Genomic DNA, 18,465 nt, shown 5'->3' with positions numbered 1-18,465 from the left:
ATCTCTGTGTGCTCAGACATTTGTCTTCTCAGTTTAAATGCAGTTAACAGAATGTTTTGAATCACCTTGTGTGGGCCCTGCAGGCTGGACGGAGTTCAGACTGTTTCTGGAGCCTCGCAGAGAGAAGAGTCCGTCTGATAGTTGGACCACTGCAGGTCTGAAAGACAGACACATTTAGAGATAATTAAATAAATGGGGGAACATGATGAAGGTAATATGTTTATTTTTGTTGTTGCTGTGTCACAGAATTACATTTGACTTCATTTAACAATCGAATATGGTTTAGAAAAAGACAAAACAAAAAGAACATCTAAGAGCATTGTACACAGTTCAAAACAAACCATACCGGAGAAAGATATTAGAGAAAAACTAATAAATGCTAATGATATTGTTATAATATGTCCGGGTCACATTCCTTCCTGCTTGTAAGCTTCATCTGTACAGACTCAGGCGTGTGCTTGGTTATGATTGGCTGTAATGACCGGCACAGTCTGTGAGGGGCGCTGACAGGTTGGAAAGGAATACATCTAAAGTTTTAGAAGTGTTGTGTATTAGAATTGTCACTTTCTTATTTCTTCAGCTCAGAGGGCATTCACATTCCTGAAATGATCTTTGACCTTCACATTTATAGGGGGAACATATTTGAGAGTTTCAAGTGAATTATGTCGCTGGACTTGTTTATTTTTCTTTCTCCGTGTCAGGGAGTTTTCTCTGCTTCATTAGATTCCTCAGTTCCTCCCTTCTTCACTCCTCTCAAGAGGCTGGAGTGGACCACAGCCACACATTCTAAATAGAACTAAATACATTTGGGTTTTCTTCGCAGTATATTTTAATATCTCTATTAAGAGAGATACATGAGGTACATGATGGCCACAATGAGGGTTACAAAAGCAAACACTTAGAAAAATGATCCTGAGAATATACATTCCTAGCTTAAACCCACTTGTTTTCATAGATGACTTCATAGAATTAGTTTTGGATCAGCAGAAATAAAGATCATGACTGCCCAACATTTACTGATCTGAGAAACATGATAAATGAGATGACAGGGAGGGGCAGGTGAGGGATTAGAACCATCAGCTGTTTGTTCACGATCATATGACTACCTGTCCTCAGCCAGAGAGGGGCGTCCAGGTTCAGGATAACAGACCCCCAACATCCTGCCGTCACCTGCGGGGTCCTGCAACACACACACACACACACACACACACACACACACACACACACACACACACACACACACACACACACACACACACACACACACACACACACACACACACACACACACACACACACACACACACACACACACACACACACACACACACACACACACACACACACACACACACACACACACACACACACACACACACACACACACACACACACACACACACACACACAAGGTGAGTCATTACCATTGTAAACCCCCCAGAATCAGTAATGTTTGATCTTATCCTATTGCATTTTAAAAACCATGTGCAATCTTTGTCTTGTTATCACCTTCATTTGAATACTTCAATAGCTTAAGAGCATTGTTATACTGTTATAGTCATCATGAGAGTAGTTTAGTGCAGACATAAATAAAGAAAAGCATCTGTAATGTCTCCATTCTTTCCCCTCACCTTTATGGTATAATAACAATGGGCTTTTGATAAGGTTTTTTTTATGGTTGTAATAAATATAAAAATAACTCCAACAGGTTGTGGTTGTTGGCTGGGCACTTTCTAGAGTCTGTGCTAAAACGTGAGCTCGATTGCAACAGGAGAGTTAAGCAGGAGAAAGAGGGTGACAATGAGCAGCAGAGGTCTGTGGCTTGAGTTGAACAATAATTATTGCATTCAGAAGGGATGTGTCTTAACCACTAGGTCCCCGGGTGCCCTGATATTAATTTGTTCCTGGAACTTTATTGTTTACCTTTGTTTAATTGTACAGTTAATAGTACCAAATTATTGTTTTTAATTATGTGTTTTAAAAAAATATATAAACCTTACGCACCTGCTGCTCTAAACAAGTTGTTGCTTCTGTGTCTCTTACGTCAAAATGTCAAAATCCCGGTAGTGGCCCCTGCGATCCCTGAGGGACCACAGACCTCACCACACACTAAACTGGAGTCTGATGCTCCTGAGTCAGAGCTGTCAGTAGCTTCGGTGCTCAAACCAAAACCACTGGTGTCAAGTAACTAAGTACATTTACTCAAGTACAATTTTGAGATACTAGAACTTTTTGAGACTTTGTACTTCTACCCCATTACAATTCAGAAGTAAATGGTGTACTTCTATTCCACTACATGTATCTAATACCTTTAGTTACTTTACAGATGTGGATGAATGATGTGAAATATAATCAAGTGTTAAATCAGACTTTAGTTCCACCTGGAGTAAATTCACAAGCTACCCTGCAGTATACAAAGTCATTCAAACTAGCTGCACCTTTACCAGCTTTGAGAACACTTTCATGATCAATCATTATAAAACATATATATATTATTCTGAAATGGACCAATCTTCACAATGACTACTTCGGTAATATTTTGATGATGATGCTTTTGTACTTTTATTTGAGTAATATTTTGAATGCAGGACTTATACTTGTAACAGAGTATTCCTACACTTTTACTTTGACTTTAGTACAATAAGGTTGTTTCCTACATTGAGTATTTAAAATCTTAAAATTGGGCATACATATTCCACAGTGTGGTAAAACATACACCAAAGCAGTGAGTTGTATGGTTAGTAAACAGCCTCCAAAATGGTTCTTGCTGGTATGTTCAAAGACTTCTTAATTAAAAACATCAGAGCCTTAGGCTGCAGTGAGATGTATTGTTTAAGGCCCCGTCTACACGGAGACGAAAACAAACTGAATTCGATGTCAAAAAAGTAATCGTAATCAGCTCAAGAAACGTGTCCATCCACAGGAGACCGCTCGTCCCGCTGGAGGCGCTGTAGTACATATGCCGGGCCTTTAAGTGGCGCTGTACTTCCGCCACAAAATACACCAAAAGCAGCGAATAAGCCCCCCTGAGCATGGTTGCCATGGTTGCCTGGTTCCCCTTCTGGTAATTCTCCGCGGTGGATTTAGCAACATGTAGTTCATGTAGTTCTCCATGTCCACTTGTTAGTGATGGTTGTGGTAGAGGAGCTGTAGATTTTGTACTAACATCTGTATCATGGTCAGTAGCGTCTGGAGCACTAACGCAACCCTGTGATGCGCCATTGTTGTTGGCGAAACACATCAGCAATGACGGGGTGACGCGGGGGTGAGCAGGAGAGGTATGGAGAGGCGGGGCTATGGCGTCATAGTTACCAGGAAATGATCGTATAGGGCGTACACACGGAGCCGCAAGCGTTTCGTCCGCAGATCTACCCACCTTGGGAGCCGTTATCGTTATCCACGTTTCCGTGTCGGCCTCGTGTGGATGAACTAAATGTTTCTATGTTCTATACCAGGGGTTTTCAAAGTCTGGGAAGGTGAGCCTCCCCTCAGAGAATATAAGAACAGCCGCGCCCCCCCTCCCAATTATTATTGCTATTATTATTATTATTATTATTATTATTGTTGTTGTTGCTATAATGCAGGGGTATTATTATCCAGTGGAATGCCCTTACCTACTGGCCTAGTTAAATCAAAGTGGTTACTTTCTTTTGGCTGGGCAGTGCAGTTTTACACACCAACTTATTTGACTTTCTCAGGACTTAAAACAGTTTTTTGGGGGCAGACCCCCACAAAGAAAAAAATATATTTACACACGTAAGGTCACCATCTTAACAGTTTGTATGCTCATCAACTCATCCGTGAGCAGAGCATCAATTTGGCATGCTTATAACAGCTGAATGGGGCGATTAACATGTTGTTCAGCAAAACGCCACACAAAGTTATTAAGATTTAAAGCTATGGTGCGTTTTGATTCAATGCTGAGTGCAGCCAAACTTGACAGGCTCTTCTCTGTCATTGTAGACCGCAAATACCTAATTCCTTCAGTACTTGGGGTCCGAATGCGCCGTCCCGTTCAAATGAAATCGCCGCCAATCACATTTCCTTGCTCGCGCCAGGGCCGGGGGAGGGATTACAAGGCTCGCGCCTTGTGCTGCATTCACTTGCACTCGGACATTAGGGATTTTCTCTCATAAATGTCCGATGAGCCACAACTTTTATTTCAAAACAAAGCTGGCGTTTTCCGCCAGACGCTGTCTCCTCTTTCACTTTTGGTAACTTCACTAAAAATCGATCCATGTTGCCGCTCGTATAAAGTTAGCTTTAGTGAACTAGCTAGATTTCACTGTTTCTCGTTATTTTTTTCTCACACTGCACCTCCCCTGAAGCTCTCTGGCGCCCCCCAGGGGAGGCGCGCCTCACACTTTGAAAACCGCTGTTCTATACGATAGAGAAATGTAGCGGATACAACCCGTTTCGTCTCTGTGTGGACGGGGTCCAAAGTTAGAGGACAGAGTGTCTGTTTGTCCGACTGACGTGTAATTATGTTTATGTGGCACAGCATGCTCTGATCACTGAAGCAGATAGATGAGCAATTCATCCTTTTACTGCATTCTTTAAAAACTCTGTAGACGTGTGTATGATGAACTTATGTCACGATTCTCATGTTATGTCACGTTTATAGTTTTGTAGGTTTGGGTGTTTTTGCTGTTTTCCCTGTCATGTTTTCCTTTGGGTTATTGTCTGGTCCTTTTCCCTGTGTTTTCCTCTTGTCATTAGTTTCCCCGGTGTGTCTAATTGTCTGATTATGTTCACCTGGGCCCCTGTGTTTTCTCCTCCCTCCTCACCTGTGTCTTGTTGTGTGATTAGTCTTGTGTTTATTTAAGTTCTGGGTTTTCTGTCTGTCTTTGTGGGTTCGTCTTGTTCCATGACTAGTTCTGCGGTGAGTGTTCTGTTTTGTCATTGTATATATATATCATAGCCTTGAAATAAAGGAAGTTTCAGTTTATATCTGCATTCGGGTCCTGCTTGTTTCACAAACCGTGATAGTACGAACAGACCAAAAATGGACCCAGCAGATGATCCGTTTGAGGTAGAATTGCAGCATTTTACCTTTTATCTGGCTTGCTGCGTTGATTGGTGGAAGGTTGCGTCCAGTGTTCGACAGAAGGAGGCCGCTCTGGTAGAATTTCACCGGTTGGTTATGGAGAAGCCAGACTTGGTGAAATTCTTACCTGGCTGGATTTTGAACTTTCTCTCAGTGTGTGATTTCCAGCCTGCTGACTACAAACGTCTCGGTGTGTTCCGCCCGGAGTCAACCCCTGCTTCTTCCCCAGTTCCTGCTCCTGTTCAGGAGTCGTATGATGGAACTCGTCTGGCTTATGGAGGTCCACGGAGTATTCAGGCGGCTGCGAAGAGAAGGAGTCGCAAGGGCAGGCTAGCAGCCCGAACCCCTACAGCCATGTTTCCGGCTCCAGAACCGGACCTTACAGCCATGTTGCCGGCTCCAGAGCCGGCCCACACAGCCATGTTGCCGGCTCCAGAGCCGGCCCACACAGCCATGTTGCCGGCTCCAGAGCCGGCCCACACAGCCATGTTGCCGGCTCCAGAACCGGACCTTACAGCCATGTTTCCGGCTCCAGTGCCGGCCCACACAGCCATGTTTCCGGCTCCAGAACCGGACTTTACAGCCATGTTTCCGGCTCCAGAACCGTACCTTACAGCAATGTTTCCGGCTCCAGAACCGGACCTTATAGCCATGGTCCCGGCCCCAGTTCCGACCCCAGCAGCCATGGTTCGGGCTCCAGAACAGGCCCCAGCAGCCATGGTTCCGGTTACTGAACCGGCCCCAGAAACCATGGTCCCGACTCCAGTTTCGGCTATAGGACTGGTTGTCCGTCCGACGCCAGCTCCCCGAGTCCTGTCGGCGTACCGGCCGACTCCAGCACCTCGTCTCCGCTTGGCTGTCCGTCCGATGCCAGCTCCCCGTGTCCTGATGGCTGTCCGTCCGACGCCAGTTCCCCAAGTCCTGTCGGCATACCGGCCGACTCCTGCACATCGTCTCCTGTTGGCTGTCCGTCAGACGTCAGCTGTCCGTGTCCTGTTGGCTGTCCGTCCGACGCCAGCTCCCCGTGTTCTGTTGGCGAACCAACCCACTCAAGTGTCGTTGGAGGTCCCGCAGACTGCCTTTCTGCCGGGGGTCCTGCCAACCCCATGTCCTGTGCCGTTGGAGGTCCCGCAGACTACTCTTCTCCCGGGGGTCCTGCCAACTGCATGTCTTGTCACGTTGGAGGTCCCGCAGACTACTCTTCTGCCGGGGGTCCTGCCAACCCTATGTCCCGTGCCGTTGGAAGTTCCGCCGACTGCTCTCCTGCCGGGGGTCCTGCCGGCCCTGTGTCCTCTTCCGTGGGGGATCTTGCCGACACCGGCTCCTGCCCGGCCTACGGAGCTGTCCGGTCTTTGCCCTCGGGCCCGGTCCCCTGAGTTCGCCCGCTGTTGTCTTCACCCCTCCTCGAACTCTGCCTTGCCCCCGGGCCGTCCGCCCGAGACCCCCTCCTCGAACTCTGCCTTGCCCCCGGGCCATCCGCCCGAGTTCCCCTTTTTGAACTCTGCCTTGCCCTCGGGCCGTCCGCCCGAGTTCCCCACCTTGGTCTCTGCCTTGCCCCCGGGCCGTCCGCCCGAGACCCGTCCTCGAGACCCCTTCCACCCACCCTGCTGGACTTCGTTTTTTTGGAGGTTTGGGTGTTTTTGCTGTTTTCCCTGTCATGTTTTCCTCTGGGTTATTGTCTGGTCCTTTTCCCTGTGTTTTTCCTCTTGTCATTAGTTTCCCTGGTGTGTCTAATTGTCTGATTATGTTCCCCTGGGCCCCTGTGTTTTCTCCTCCCTCCTCACCTGTGTCGTGTTGTGTGATTAGTCTTGTGTTTATTTAAGTTCTGGGTTTTCTGTCTGTCTTTGTCGGTTCGTCTTGTTCCATGACTAGTTCTGCGGTGAGTGTTCTGTTTTGTCATTGTGTATATATATATATATATATATATATATATATATATATATATATATATATATATATATATATATATATCATAGCCTTGAAATAAAGGAATTGTCAGTTTATATCTGCATTTGGGTCCTGCTTGTTTCACAAACCGTGACAACTTATGTGTGTTATCTTTGCAGTCATCCACATCGGACAGCGCCCAGCCACCGGCTCTCTGGCACCTCACAGGAAACTTTGAATACTCTGGGTATTTCCTGTGTGCCTCTGCGCCTAATGTCCCTTAACGGCAACATGTCATGAATTAACTGGATATACCATGAGGGCCGGGAATGTCTACATCCATTCTTTACTCCATTTGAGTAGGATATTTCATTTTGGACCAATAGGTGGCCAAAAAAATGTACAGCATACTGGTACACCTTTATTGTGTCCTTATTAAACATTATACTATTTTTTGAAGCAATATTTACCGTTTTTTTTGTATTAACTATGCCAAGAAGTTGACTAGATTTTCCTCTTGCTTTGTGTGTCTGTTTGTCTGTTAGCAGGAGTGAGGAAAAACTGCTGGCCCGACTTCAGGACATTCAGTTGAACGATGGAACGAGGATGAATACATTAAATTATGGATCTTAATCATTGGGGGTTAACACAATTATGTTTCACTTTCGTTCATATTGCGAAATATGGAATTTCTGCTGCATGTGATGTTGGAAATATCAGAGCAATTATTTAGGGGCTACTTTTTTTGCTGATACAGGCAGGTTCTTGTGTATGTAATTTAACATTTTAACCCACACTTACATTGTATGGAATTTGAAATGTCCTTCCTAGGGGTCCCTGCTCTTGTAACGGCAGAAGGAAATGGGAAAGTAGACATGTTGACTAAGTAATCTCTATAAGAACTTTATCGGACATACGGATACCAAACAGAGGATACAACTATCATACATAACTATAAACGCCTTATTGAGCGGAAATACTGGAACCTAAGTGACAATTTAGCCCGAGGGAAGAGAACAGGAAGCACAGGGTTAAATCAAACAGGCACCCCACTGGACTATGAACACATTGTAATAAATCACATATTGTCAAACATGTACTAATAGACATTCACAAGTAGGCCCTATGACAAAGAAAGAAGATAGTTATTGCCAGGATTATTTGGTGAAAATCTCAGTATTATGTTGGGGCATTCTCCAGGAAACACATGAGAGAAGGTTCCTATTTCTCCACGTGCTAGTTGCAGTAAGGCACTTGGTAATGCAAACGCTGACTAACCTCAAAAAGGTGTTGGCCAGTTCGAACTTGTCCTTTCTAAAGCATTCATCAAACCTGATTTATAAACTTTTAAAAGGGCTTTGAATTTATTGAGGCCATAACATTTTCATGTGTGCACAGATTCACTTCTAAACTCATTGAAGCAGCCACACAGGCACATCTCTATCAGGCACTTTAACTCCAGAGTAACCGTCTGCACCAACAACCAGCCAACACCTAATACTGGCATTATCAACAACTACCAGAGGCTGAAGAAGTACTCAGATCTTGTACTTGAGTAAAAGTAGAAGTACCAGAGTGTAGGAATACTCTGTTACAGTAAAAGTCCTGCATTCAAAATGTTCCTCAAGTAAAAGTAGAAAAGTATTATCATCAAAATATAGTGAAAGTAGCGACAGTAAAAGTAGTCATTGTGCAGATTGGTCCATTTCAGAATAATATATATGATATGTTTTATAATGATTGATCATGAAAGTGTTCTCAAAGCTGCTAAAGGTGCAGCTAGTTTGAATGACTTTGTATACTGCAGGGTAGCTTGTGGATTTACTCCAGGTGGAACTAAAGTCTGATTTAACACTTGATTATATTTCACATCATTCATCCACATCTGTAAAGTAACTAAAGGTATTAAATAGATGTAGTGGAGTAAAAGTACTAAGTAGCAGACAATGGAAATAACTACACTCATCAACAAATCATTTCATATTATGATTATTTAATTTTTTGGTTATATTATAATAGGGCAAATATTTTTCCTGCTAACTTGCAACTCGCAACAACGATAGTGATCATTTGAAATGGATTATGAGTAGGAGTGCAGTGTTACCTGATGGAGTCTCTGGGCTGTAGGGGAGGAGCGTGAGCGGCAGTGTTGAGGAGTCATCTGTCTCTCCTCAGACCTCCCCAGTAGGTCCTCAGTGGAGGCTGACCTCCCAGAGCCTCGAGCGGAGCCAGCCCTCTGCAGAGCCCCGTTCAGCTGCTGGGACAGGCCCAGGTGGAGGGGGTGCTCTGAGGCAGACTGCTGCAGGTCTCTGCTGCTGGAGGTCTGTCTCCTGAGCCCTGCTTCAGGAGGGAAACCCTGGAGGAGCCCGTCCTGGAGGAACCCGTGCTGGAGCTCAGGGAGGGAGTCAGAAGGAGCACTGGGAGAAGAAACCATGAACTTTGTCATTTTTTTTGTTTTTTTTGTTTGTCTACCCTCCCTCCCAAATGTAAAACGTCTTTGGGTTCAAGAAAAGCGCTATAGAAATATAATTTATTATTATTATTATATATTCATTCATTCATTGACATTATATGAATCCGTTTAAGTCTACCAGACGAGAATTTTTTTTATTTCTAACTCATAATGTGTGCATATGTCTACATATCTGTATGAGTATGTGCAGTATGTGTGTGTATATATATATATATATATATATATATATATATATATATATTTAAGAGGTTGTTCAGATGTGCGTGTAAGTATTTATATATACATACATATATGTATATATTGTTATACATCCTTATTCTTGGGAACAGTGAAAATAGCACTTTGGTCTCCCTGTTTGTATCACACACACAGAGAAATTGAAAATAAAGTGACTTGGACTTGGAAGGAGTTCATCAATTGTAATACTGTACAAGTTTAACAACAGAAGTTTAGTTTGTCACTGAATTATTGAACACTTTGAACTGCTGGAGGTCTGAAGTCGTTCATAGCAGTCCATGTTGTTGAGATACTGTATTTTAGTCTGGACCACAGGGATAGCCCTCCACCTGAAAGGCCAAAACAAACAAGCCTCATTGCTGGCATGGTAAAAGATTGATGTTAAATGCAGCTGGTATGGTTTATATCAGGGGTTCCCAACCCCCGGGTGTTACTGCCAGGCCGCGAAATAGCTGTGAGTTTATCGTAATAATTGCAGAATTATAAATATATAAAAATAGTTTAATTTTCGCACCTATACCAGTCATATTATTTAATCCAGTAGCCTAGTTAAACTTTCACCAGAAAACAGTTGAAAATGGCTTTCATGGTGTTCCGAGGGATTCGGCGGCTCAGCCTTGAAGGTCTCAGCCTCTCGTGTGCACGAGAAAGTTACCGGTGAGCCAAGTAGGAAGAGGAGCACACAGGAGACAACCGTTTCATTGCAGACTGTTATGTTTACGTGGGGAAATGGCAGTGCATACATTATTTGAGATATATTTCAAACTCAGACTTCATTTTAAAGACATGTCGGCCAGGGGTGTAGAGCTATTTAAGCACCGGATTGGCAAAACAGGAGAGTCTGTAAACCAGTCTGCCTTGATCTATGAATTCATGCCCGGGACTCTCACAGTATCTGCTACACACAGCTGTTTTATAGAAGGAAAGCCTCCTTCACTTCATGAAATGGCTGCAGCATCAGGAGGCAGCGGGACATGTAATTCCACCTCTGAGAAGTGCAGCACCAGCGCGCAGAGAGCTGTGCCTTTTTACGCACCGCCTTCACTGTGTTTACCTTATTCAGAACAGCTTAAGAGTGACTGCAAGCTGCTACGTGTTACACACACCTCTACACACACACACACACACACACACACACACACACACACACACACACACACACACACACACACACACACACACACACACACACACACACACACACACACACACACACACACACACACACACACACACACACACACACACACACACACACACACACACACACCCTGGCGACCAGACATCTCCTTCATAATGCGCCTTATCCTCATTTTCCCAGCATTCACTGGATTATCCGTAAATCATACAAACAAAACCAAAACGTTGATTTATCTTTTTTCCCGTTTCCGTTTAAAAACTGAATAACGTCGTTTTTTTGGTTTTCTGTTTTTCCGAAAAACACCGGTTCTAAAAGTTGTTAATATGTTTTGGATTCATATTGTTCTAGTATTTGTTCAGGCTGTTACATACAATTAGTCTGTTGCTACCTGCTGGTGAGTAAATATTAAAATCAGTTAAAATTGACAACCGCCATTTTTTTTTAATGTATCTGCCGGTCCTTGGCACAATAAAGGTTGGAAACCCCTGGTTTATATTACCCAGTAGATGAGTGCAATGCTGGCCTTGGAGTGGTCACCCTGCCCGGGTAGAAGAGGTTGGACTGGAGGCTCCACAGGTCCTCTCTAGGAGGGAGGGCGGAGCAGGAGGAGAAGCTTCGATCTGCAACAGAGTCCTGGAGGGAGAGCAGGCTGGAGGTTGGGGAGAGACTGCGGGTGTCTGATTGACAGGAGGACGCTGTAGAGATGGAGGGAAAGAGAGGAAGAAGATAAGAAGGGAAAAACAATCAAGAACACAAAGGTTGGTCTATCAATTCAATATTTTCTTCATCTACCGACCGTCTATCCTTAATCCATCCACCACCCCTAAATCCTCATTCTACTTCACTTCCTACCCCAACCCACCTGTATGGTTGCTGTTTTCAGGCTGTAGATAAGCACTCCGAGGCCTCAGTCCACTTCTCTGTCCTCCCTTGTCTCTTTTCACGCTTCTGTTCCTCTCCATGTAATCAGCCAGAGCGTCGTGCTGAAGCTGTTGCAAGTCGGGCCTTGAAGTGGCATTTTGCAGAAGCCCGCCCCCGACTCGATTTGCCTCCAGCTCAAACATCCTCCGACGGTCTGCCAAGCTGGTATCTGACGACAGAAGATCAGAGCGCATGGTCAGTCACATGCGGATACTACATGATATATGTATCTGTTAAATATAATGTATATTATATAGATGTTATACTGTATATATATATATATAGATATAAACATATCTATATATATATATATATATATTTATAAACAGCATTTACCAACAAAGACATTGGTTCTCCTTAGGGCTGGGCTCAGTCTTTGCTAAACTTAGTATTCAATAACGTTTCCAGAAGTAAACCTTTATTAGGTACAATATTAAATTATTTTAATATTTGTTTTTGTCCAATATGAAATAAAAAGCCAATCTTATTAAATGCATTGATGCTGAACATTGTCAACACATAGCAGCCGTACAATAACACTTTATACATAAGATAACAAATAAATCTGAATCTTAAAACTAAACTGTGGGTATAGAGCTATTGCTGCAGCTAGGTTACCACTGATGTCAACTCTTAGCAACCCTAATTTAGCAGAATAAGTATATCATTTCTGGAAACCAAATGCTTGACTCATCCAGTTATTACTTTTTAACCAACGTTTGGCTAGTTTGTGCAAAAACCTAGCTAAGTTTCTGACAATGCAACAGATAACTATATGCCTCTCTAAACCAAGCCCCTAGAGCAGGGGTTTTCAAAGTGTGGGTAGGTGAGCCTCCCCTCAGAGAGCATAAGAACAGCCGCGCCCCCCCTCCCAATTATTATTGCTGTTATTATTATTATTATTATTATTATTATTATTGTTGTTGTTGCTATAATGCAGGGGTATTCAATTGCATTTCAAAGAGGTCCAGTAAGAGAAAATGTAATTAAATGCTCTGTTTTCGCTGTCTACCTTCCGCCATTTGAAATTACTCCGACTGTTTCTCTCCTCTTGTCCTGTCTCTGTGTGTGTTTGAATCTATCGTGCTGACTGCACCGATTTGATTGGCTGAGTAGCGTCACCTCCTTAAAACATTAAACAATAACTTTTTTAAACCTTTTTATTTTTATGTATTAAACATATTGTATAAAGGTCCCCCACTACTTGGACTATTCCTTGCACCCCTCTAGAATAAGCCCGAATGGTCTCAACCATATTGCATCAGTAACGTGCACTTGTTATTATAACAAGATCGCAAGGACGCTGGTAGCGATCGGAAAATTGAGTGTTGTTCAGTTTGTGTGTTGTGGAACATGCGTGTCCGTGCATGAAAATATACCACACACCCAATTACAATTGCATGTTCAATTCACTACCCTGGAAGTTAATACAGTTGTTAAAGTTGGAACAGCCTGTGGACAGCCGTTCTTCCTTGCATGTCAGTCGCCGACACCTTCTTACCGAGGACAGGCACATCTATCTGCAGCACGACCCGTATATTTCCGCACGCCGTGTTCTCAAGACATCTTTTTTTTTACATTTTCAACATGGTGGATAAATCCTTATATGCTCCCGGTAACACACTGAACGTCAACTTTGCCTCCCTATTACACTCACCCCTACTTTAGTGGGAACAATGAGTCTGCGTCTTTGATGCACAGAGGAATAAACGCAGATCATCCTCTGGCTGCAGGCTTGACCGGTACTTGCTTTTGATCAAAGTCAATGCGGAAAACCTGCACTCACACAGGTAGGTGGAGGTGAAGGGAATGAGCACTTTTACAGCCTTTTTGGCGAGGTGGGGGAACTCGGTCTCCACAGACAGCCACAAGTGGGCAAGTGTCACTTTACAGTTCTTTTGTGTCTCACGCTGCGCCTCCCCTGAAGCTCTCTGGCGCCCCCCAGGGGAGGCGCGCCTCACACTTTGAAAACCGCTGCCCTAGAGTGTTGTCAACACCATGAGGCATGTCGAGCAATAGTTACTTTTAAATCTGCTTCACTTACCTCCTCCACGCCTGAAGAGGGCAGCAGTCTCAGCATCTGAGACCCCGACCTCATTCATGTTCTCTGGCTCCGAGTATGATCGCTTCTTTTGGTCTAAATTCAGACGTTTGCGGCCGCAGATTCTCGTCAGACCAGGAGGACCAACTGGTGGGACATTGGGGAGGGCAGGGGGGCTCGGGCCTCTGCTTTCCGGGTTGACCACATGCCGCTCCTTCGGAGTGTGAAGGGAAGTGACCAGGGGGAGCAGCTGTGGTGCCATGACGACACCCTGTGGTTTGGGCATGGTTTTTGGACCTTTCTTCTCCAGCGAGTGGTTCTTGGCAGAGACATGTTGAGTCTGATTGGTGATAGAGAAGGAGACGGGAGGAGGAGCTGTGGGAGGGGGAGCTGGAGGAGGTGTAGGGCTGATTGAAGAGCTCAGGTCTCTCCTTCTGAAGGAGGTGGAACCCAGGACCTTAGACTGGGCATCTTTCAAAGAGTCCCTGTAAGATCTGATAGAGACAAGTTTCCTGTGTGAGACTTATGATACTGATTAGAAGAATCTGACCTGCTGGAGGATCCTGAACTATTGTAAGACCCTGACCTGTTGAAGGACTCTGACCTGTAGGAGGACCCTGACCTGTTGAAGAACTCTGAGACGTTAAAGGACCCTGACCTGTAGGACGACTCTTAGTTTTTTGGTGATGCTAACTTGTAAAAAGGACTCTGATCTGTGCTACGTGTTACACACAGCTCTACACACACACCTCCACACACACACGCACGCACGCACGCACGCACGCACGCACGCACGCACGCACACACACATACACACACACACACACACACCTCTACACATATCGAACTGCCCGATTATTCCCCTTATTACTCGTTTTATGAAGGAGATGTCCGGTCACCAAGGCGCAAGATGTGTGTGTGCACCGGAACGAACGACACTATCCTATCCACACCCTGGCGACTGGACATCTCCTTCATAATGCGCCTTATCCTCATTTTCCCAGCATTCACTGGATTATCCGTAAATCATACAAACAAAACCAAAATGTGGATTTATCTGTTTTCCCGTTTTCGTTTAAAAACTGAATAACGTTGTTTTTTTGGTTTTCCGTTTTTCCGAAAAACACCAGTTCTAAACGTTGTTAATATGTTTTGGATTCATATTGTTCTAGTATTTCTTCAGGCTGTTACATACAATTAGTCTCTGTTGCTACCTGCTGGTGAGTAAATATTAAAATCAGTTAAAATTGACAACCGCCATTTTTTTTGTAATGTATCTGCCGGTCCTTGGCACAATAAAGGTTGGGAACCCCTCGTCCTTTTTTGGTGATGCTAACTTGTAAAAAGGACTATGATCTGTGTAAGACTGACCTGTTGAAGGACGTGTCCCCCATGGGGCCCAGTATGTCCTGGATGTCCTGTGTGCAGGGGAATTCTTTACTGCTTTCGACCTCTCTGGATTCAAGCTGGAAGGTGCTGCGGCTCCTCTGGAGGGCTGAACTGGGATCTGCTGGGGTCCTACATGGTAGGGTGGGAACTTGTCATAAATTATTACTAATATGTATTGTGATCAATTATAGTAACTATATATATATATAGTTGTATCAATTACCTGTATTTTGGGTGTTCACAGCTGCCTCCTCTGTAGCTCAGAGTCCGGTGGGCTTTAGTCCTGCTGTTGCTTCTCTCCAGCATATTTCTGAGGTCATCTGGTCCACATGGGGAGTTACGACCCTTCTCAGTCATCTAATTCAAAATCATAAAAAATCAAGCAGTGAAACAGTGTCACAGCCAACAAGGGTCAAGAACTTCCAATTTGAGAGTCATGCTGAATTGGTGACCAAATCACAGCTTGGTTTGAGTTACCCTCAGATGTGAGGCTTTGTCCTGTGCGGTGGTGGTGCTGTGACTGCGCTGCTTCCCGGTGCGTTCCCGACGCTCAAAGCGACTGACCTTCTCCAGGACAGAGAGGCTGCGTACAGCTCCCTGGCTGCCATCGCCAACGCTGCTGTTGCCATGGCTACCTGCAGAGATGACACTGTTGGGGCTAGAGCCTCGCTGGACCTCAGCAAGGGCAATCTCCAGACGGGTCAGTGGGTGTTCTCTGTCTTTGTCCTGCTCTCGGTGGTCCCAGTCACTGAGGTGACTGGGAAAAGGGGGGGGGCAGGAGAGGGGAGCAGGTGTGTGGGTAGGAAGAACCTGTCCCTGTGCGAGCCTAGGTGATGTCACTGGCTCTGAAAGAGTACTGGTCTGGTCCATTGATCTGTAGGGTAGGGCGATAGGAAGAAACCATTGAGGAAAAGTACAGGAGGGAAAATCATTTCTGATATTTATTGATTTTGCCTGATACATAAAAAACATACAAGCATTGAATGAACAAAATAGCCATTAACCGTCAGGTAGCGGCAGTTATAGATAGAAATGTGGCGAAAATAGGGTATGCTATTGTGTTGTTGTGGCTGTATCTGGTTGTGGTGCCTAGTAGCATGATGTTAGTGCATGAGTTTAATGAAGAAAAAAAAAGCCTCAATAGTTAAAACATTACAATCCTTGAGCATGCTTTTGGTTTTCTGCAAAGATATCTCAATCTGGAAGCCTCCTATGGACCACATACTCTAACTAGAATTCTGACCTAAAGAAGTCTGGCAGATCAATGAAGGACTCTGGTTTCAGTCACCAAAAGTAATTCCTCAATACTTTACCTTCTCCTGTCTCGCCTCGACTGGACAGGTATGCAGGGGTCCCTCCATTCTTCTGAGGATGGGGCCCTGTGTCCAGCGGCCGATTGGATGTGGGGAATATTGAAATCCTGGTTCTCTTCCTGGAACACTAAGCTGTGGGGTCTCTTGCTTGTTTGAATTTGGGACCCTTGGAAGCTTTGACCATGAGGTCCATGGCGGGTTGTGTGTTCCTCTGATGGATCTCTAGCTGTTTTCATGTAGGGTCTGTAGAGTTCAGAGTAAGACTCGTCCTGGTGAGGCCTGATAAAGGTAGAAGACTGAGTTAGCATTATAGAATAGAATATTATAGAATCGGAAACACCAACAAATTGCATGAAGTTGTGCATTTAGCAATTATTTTATTTAAGTATGACTCTTGGGAACGAACTACACACTAAGCTACACAACTGCTACAGCTACTGGTAGGAAGTAATGACACTAAAAGCACAGCTTTTTGTCAAAAGTATAGTATTACCTGTCTGCCTGTTGTGCTCGAGGCCTGGGCTGAGTGCAGGAAGCTGTTGAAGAAACGGGATAGGAGTACAGTAAAGAAGAAGGGTTGTTTTGGTATCCGTTTTCTGTAGCTGATCTCCTTCTTTCCTCCCGTCCCTCGGTTGTTCCTTCCTCTCTCCCCTCAATGCCCTGCTGCTGCTGGGTGGGGGCAGGGTAGCCTCCCAAGGAGCCCGGCCCCTGGATAGGACTGGGTATCTTTGCATTGAGGGGCTGATGGTGGGGGACATGTTGTATCCCTGTGGGCACAATGAGCTGGGGGCCGGGGCCTGCATGTCCAGAGGTAGGGCCAGGACAGGAGGTGGGGCTGGGAAAGCCTCCACCCTGCCGGGGCTTTATGGTGGGGCTGCTCTCCGGACTCTTCTCTATCACGGTGTGGAGGTGGCCCTCGGCCCCGTACGAGCATTTAGCTGCAACCAGAGGAACCGAGTCAGTGTTGTTGGGGGTCATTCAGGGGAAGAAGATAGCAGATCTCTGTATTTGGGGCTTTTTAGCAACCTTTAATTGCTAGAGCAGATTAAAAAAGTGTACAATCATGGAGATAGAATTGATATATACAGTACCTGCAGTTGATGCTACAGGGCCACTGGAGTGATGCCAGGAACCTTTCTGCAGAGACCTGAATAAAATATATAAAACACAATTCATTATAGTGGAAGTTCATTTTACACAAGTATTTTAAAACAACAATTTATACTAACTGTTTTATATCATATTGTACCTTACAGGGCAATTCTATAATGTATTGTGTTATACTGGATCGTAGAGAATGGTAACATAGCCTAGCATATTGCATTGTGTTGTATTGATTTGATCCAAATGCATTTAATCATAGCATTTTATTGCAGACTATCTATTGTATAGTTTTATAGGATAGCAACATATTGTTGCCAGATGTTTTTTATCGTATCATGATATCCTAATTGTATCATAGTGTAATGTGTTAATATCATTGTATCATATATTGCATTTTTACTATACTGTAGCGTAATAGGCAATGTAATGTATCTTAGAATATTTCATAATGTATTAAATTGTACAAGTAATTGCAATGTCATTTACAGAGGTTGTTGTTTGTTTAAAGGTGGGGTAGGTAAGTTTGAGAAACCGGCTCGAGATAAACTTTTTGTTATATTCCATGGAATGCTCTTAACATCCCGATAGCAATGAATATCTTAAGTGCTTTGACAAAAAATCCATACAAAAATGTCATCTGTGGAAGCCGTAGTACTGTAAAAAGCACGACCAATCATCTGAGCCGGCCCGGCTAAAATAACTGGATGTCCTACCTGCCTGTCAGCCTTCCATCTGTGCACAAACTTATCTCGTGCCCCTCATTGGTCATGTGCGCGTTCGTGTGTGTTGGAGGAGGGGCTCTGTAAGGAAGTGGCAGATTTTTTCCGGCTGTGTATTTTCAAATTCTAGCGCACTCGAGCTGGTTTCTCCACAATTACCTACCCCACCTTTAACTAGTACTTTACAAACACC

The 18,465-nt window shown here is 44.4% G+C and overlaps 2 protein-coding genes across 4 annotated transcripts in view; one reads left to right on the top strand and one right to left on the bottom strand.

The window, feature by feature from the left end:
- Nucleotides 1-18,465, bottom strand: part of shroom3 (shroom family member 3) — a 104,978-nt gene that overhangs the window by 7,788 nt on the left and 78,725 nt on the right. Inside the window, exons 5-16 of the mRNA XM_079659932.1 lie at nt 17,541-17,596; nt 16,943-17,387; nt 16,450-16,728; nt 15,614-16,010; nt 15,360-15,493; nt 15,119-15,265; nt 13,751-14,241; nt 11,648-11,875; nt 11,285-11,480; nt 9,039-9,351; nt 1,107-1,180; nt 66-157 (exon numbers count right to left, since the gene is read on the bottom strand). Of these exons, the coding sequence (XP_079516058.1) occupies nt 66-157; nt 1,107-1,180; nt 9,039-9,351; nt 11,285-11,480; nt 11,648-11,875; nt 13,751-14,241; nt 15,119-15,265; nt 15,360-15,493; nt 15,614-16,010; nt 16,450-16,728; nt 16,943-17,387; nt 17,541-17,596 (2,852 nt within the window). The remainder of the gene's footprint in view (nt 1-65; nt 158-1,106; nt 1,181-9,038; nt 9,352-11,284; nt 11,481-11,647; nt 11,876-13,750; nt 14,242-15,118; nt 15,266-15,359; nt 15,494-15,613; nt 16,011-16,449; nt 16,729-16,942; nt 17,388-17,540; nt 17,597-18,465) is intronic.
- The window catches only part of LOC307024895 (uncharacterized protein), a 119,716-nt gene continuing 102,437 nt past the window's right edge, over nt 1,187-18,465 (top strand). The window contains exons 1-3 of one of the 3 annotated variants that reach the window (XR_013804022.1): nt 1,187-6,675; nt 7,114-7,334; nt 7,480-9,024. Coding sequence is in view for 1 of the 3 variants with exons in the window: in XM_079659360.1 (XP_079515486.1) it covers nt 5,006-6,675; nt 7,114-7,234 (1,791 nt within the window). In the remaining 2 variants the exon portion in view is untranslated. Of the gene's footprint in view, nt 6,676-7,113; nt 9,025-18,465 lie in introns of those variants that run through there. The other 2 variants (XR_013804021.1, XM_079659360.1) reach the window with 2 other exon arrangements.

The sequence above is a fragment of the Notothenia rossii genome (genome assembly GCF_949606895.1).
Source record: "Notothenia rossii genome assembly, chromosome: 11".
Classification (NCBI taxonomy): Eukaryota; Metazoa; Chordata; class Actinopteri; order Perciformes; family Nototheniidae; genus Notothenia; species Notothenia rossii.
The sequence above is the reverse complement of the archived record's forward strand: the minus strand, read 5'-3'. Positions and strand labels throughout refer to the sequence as shown.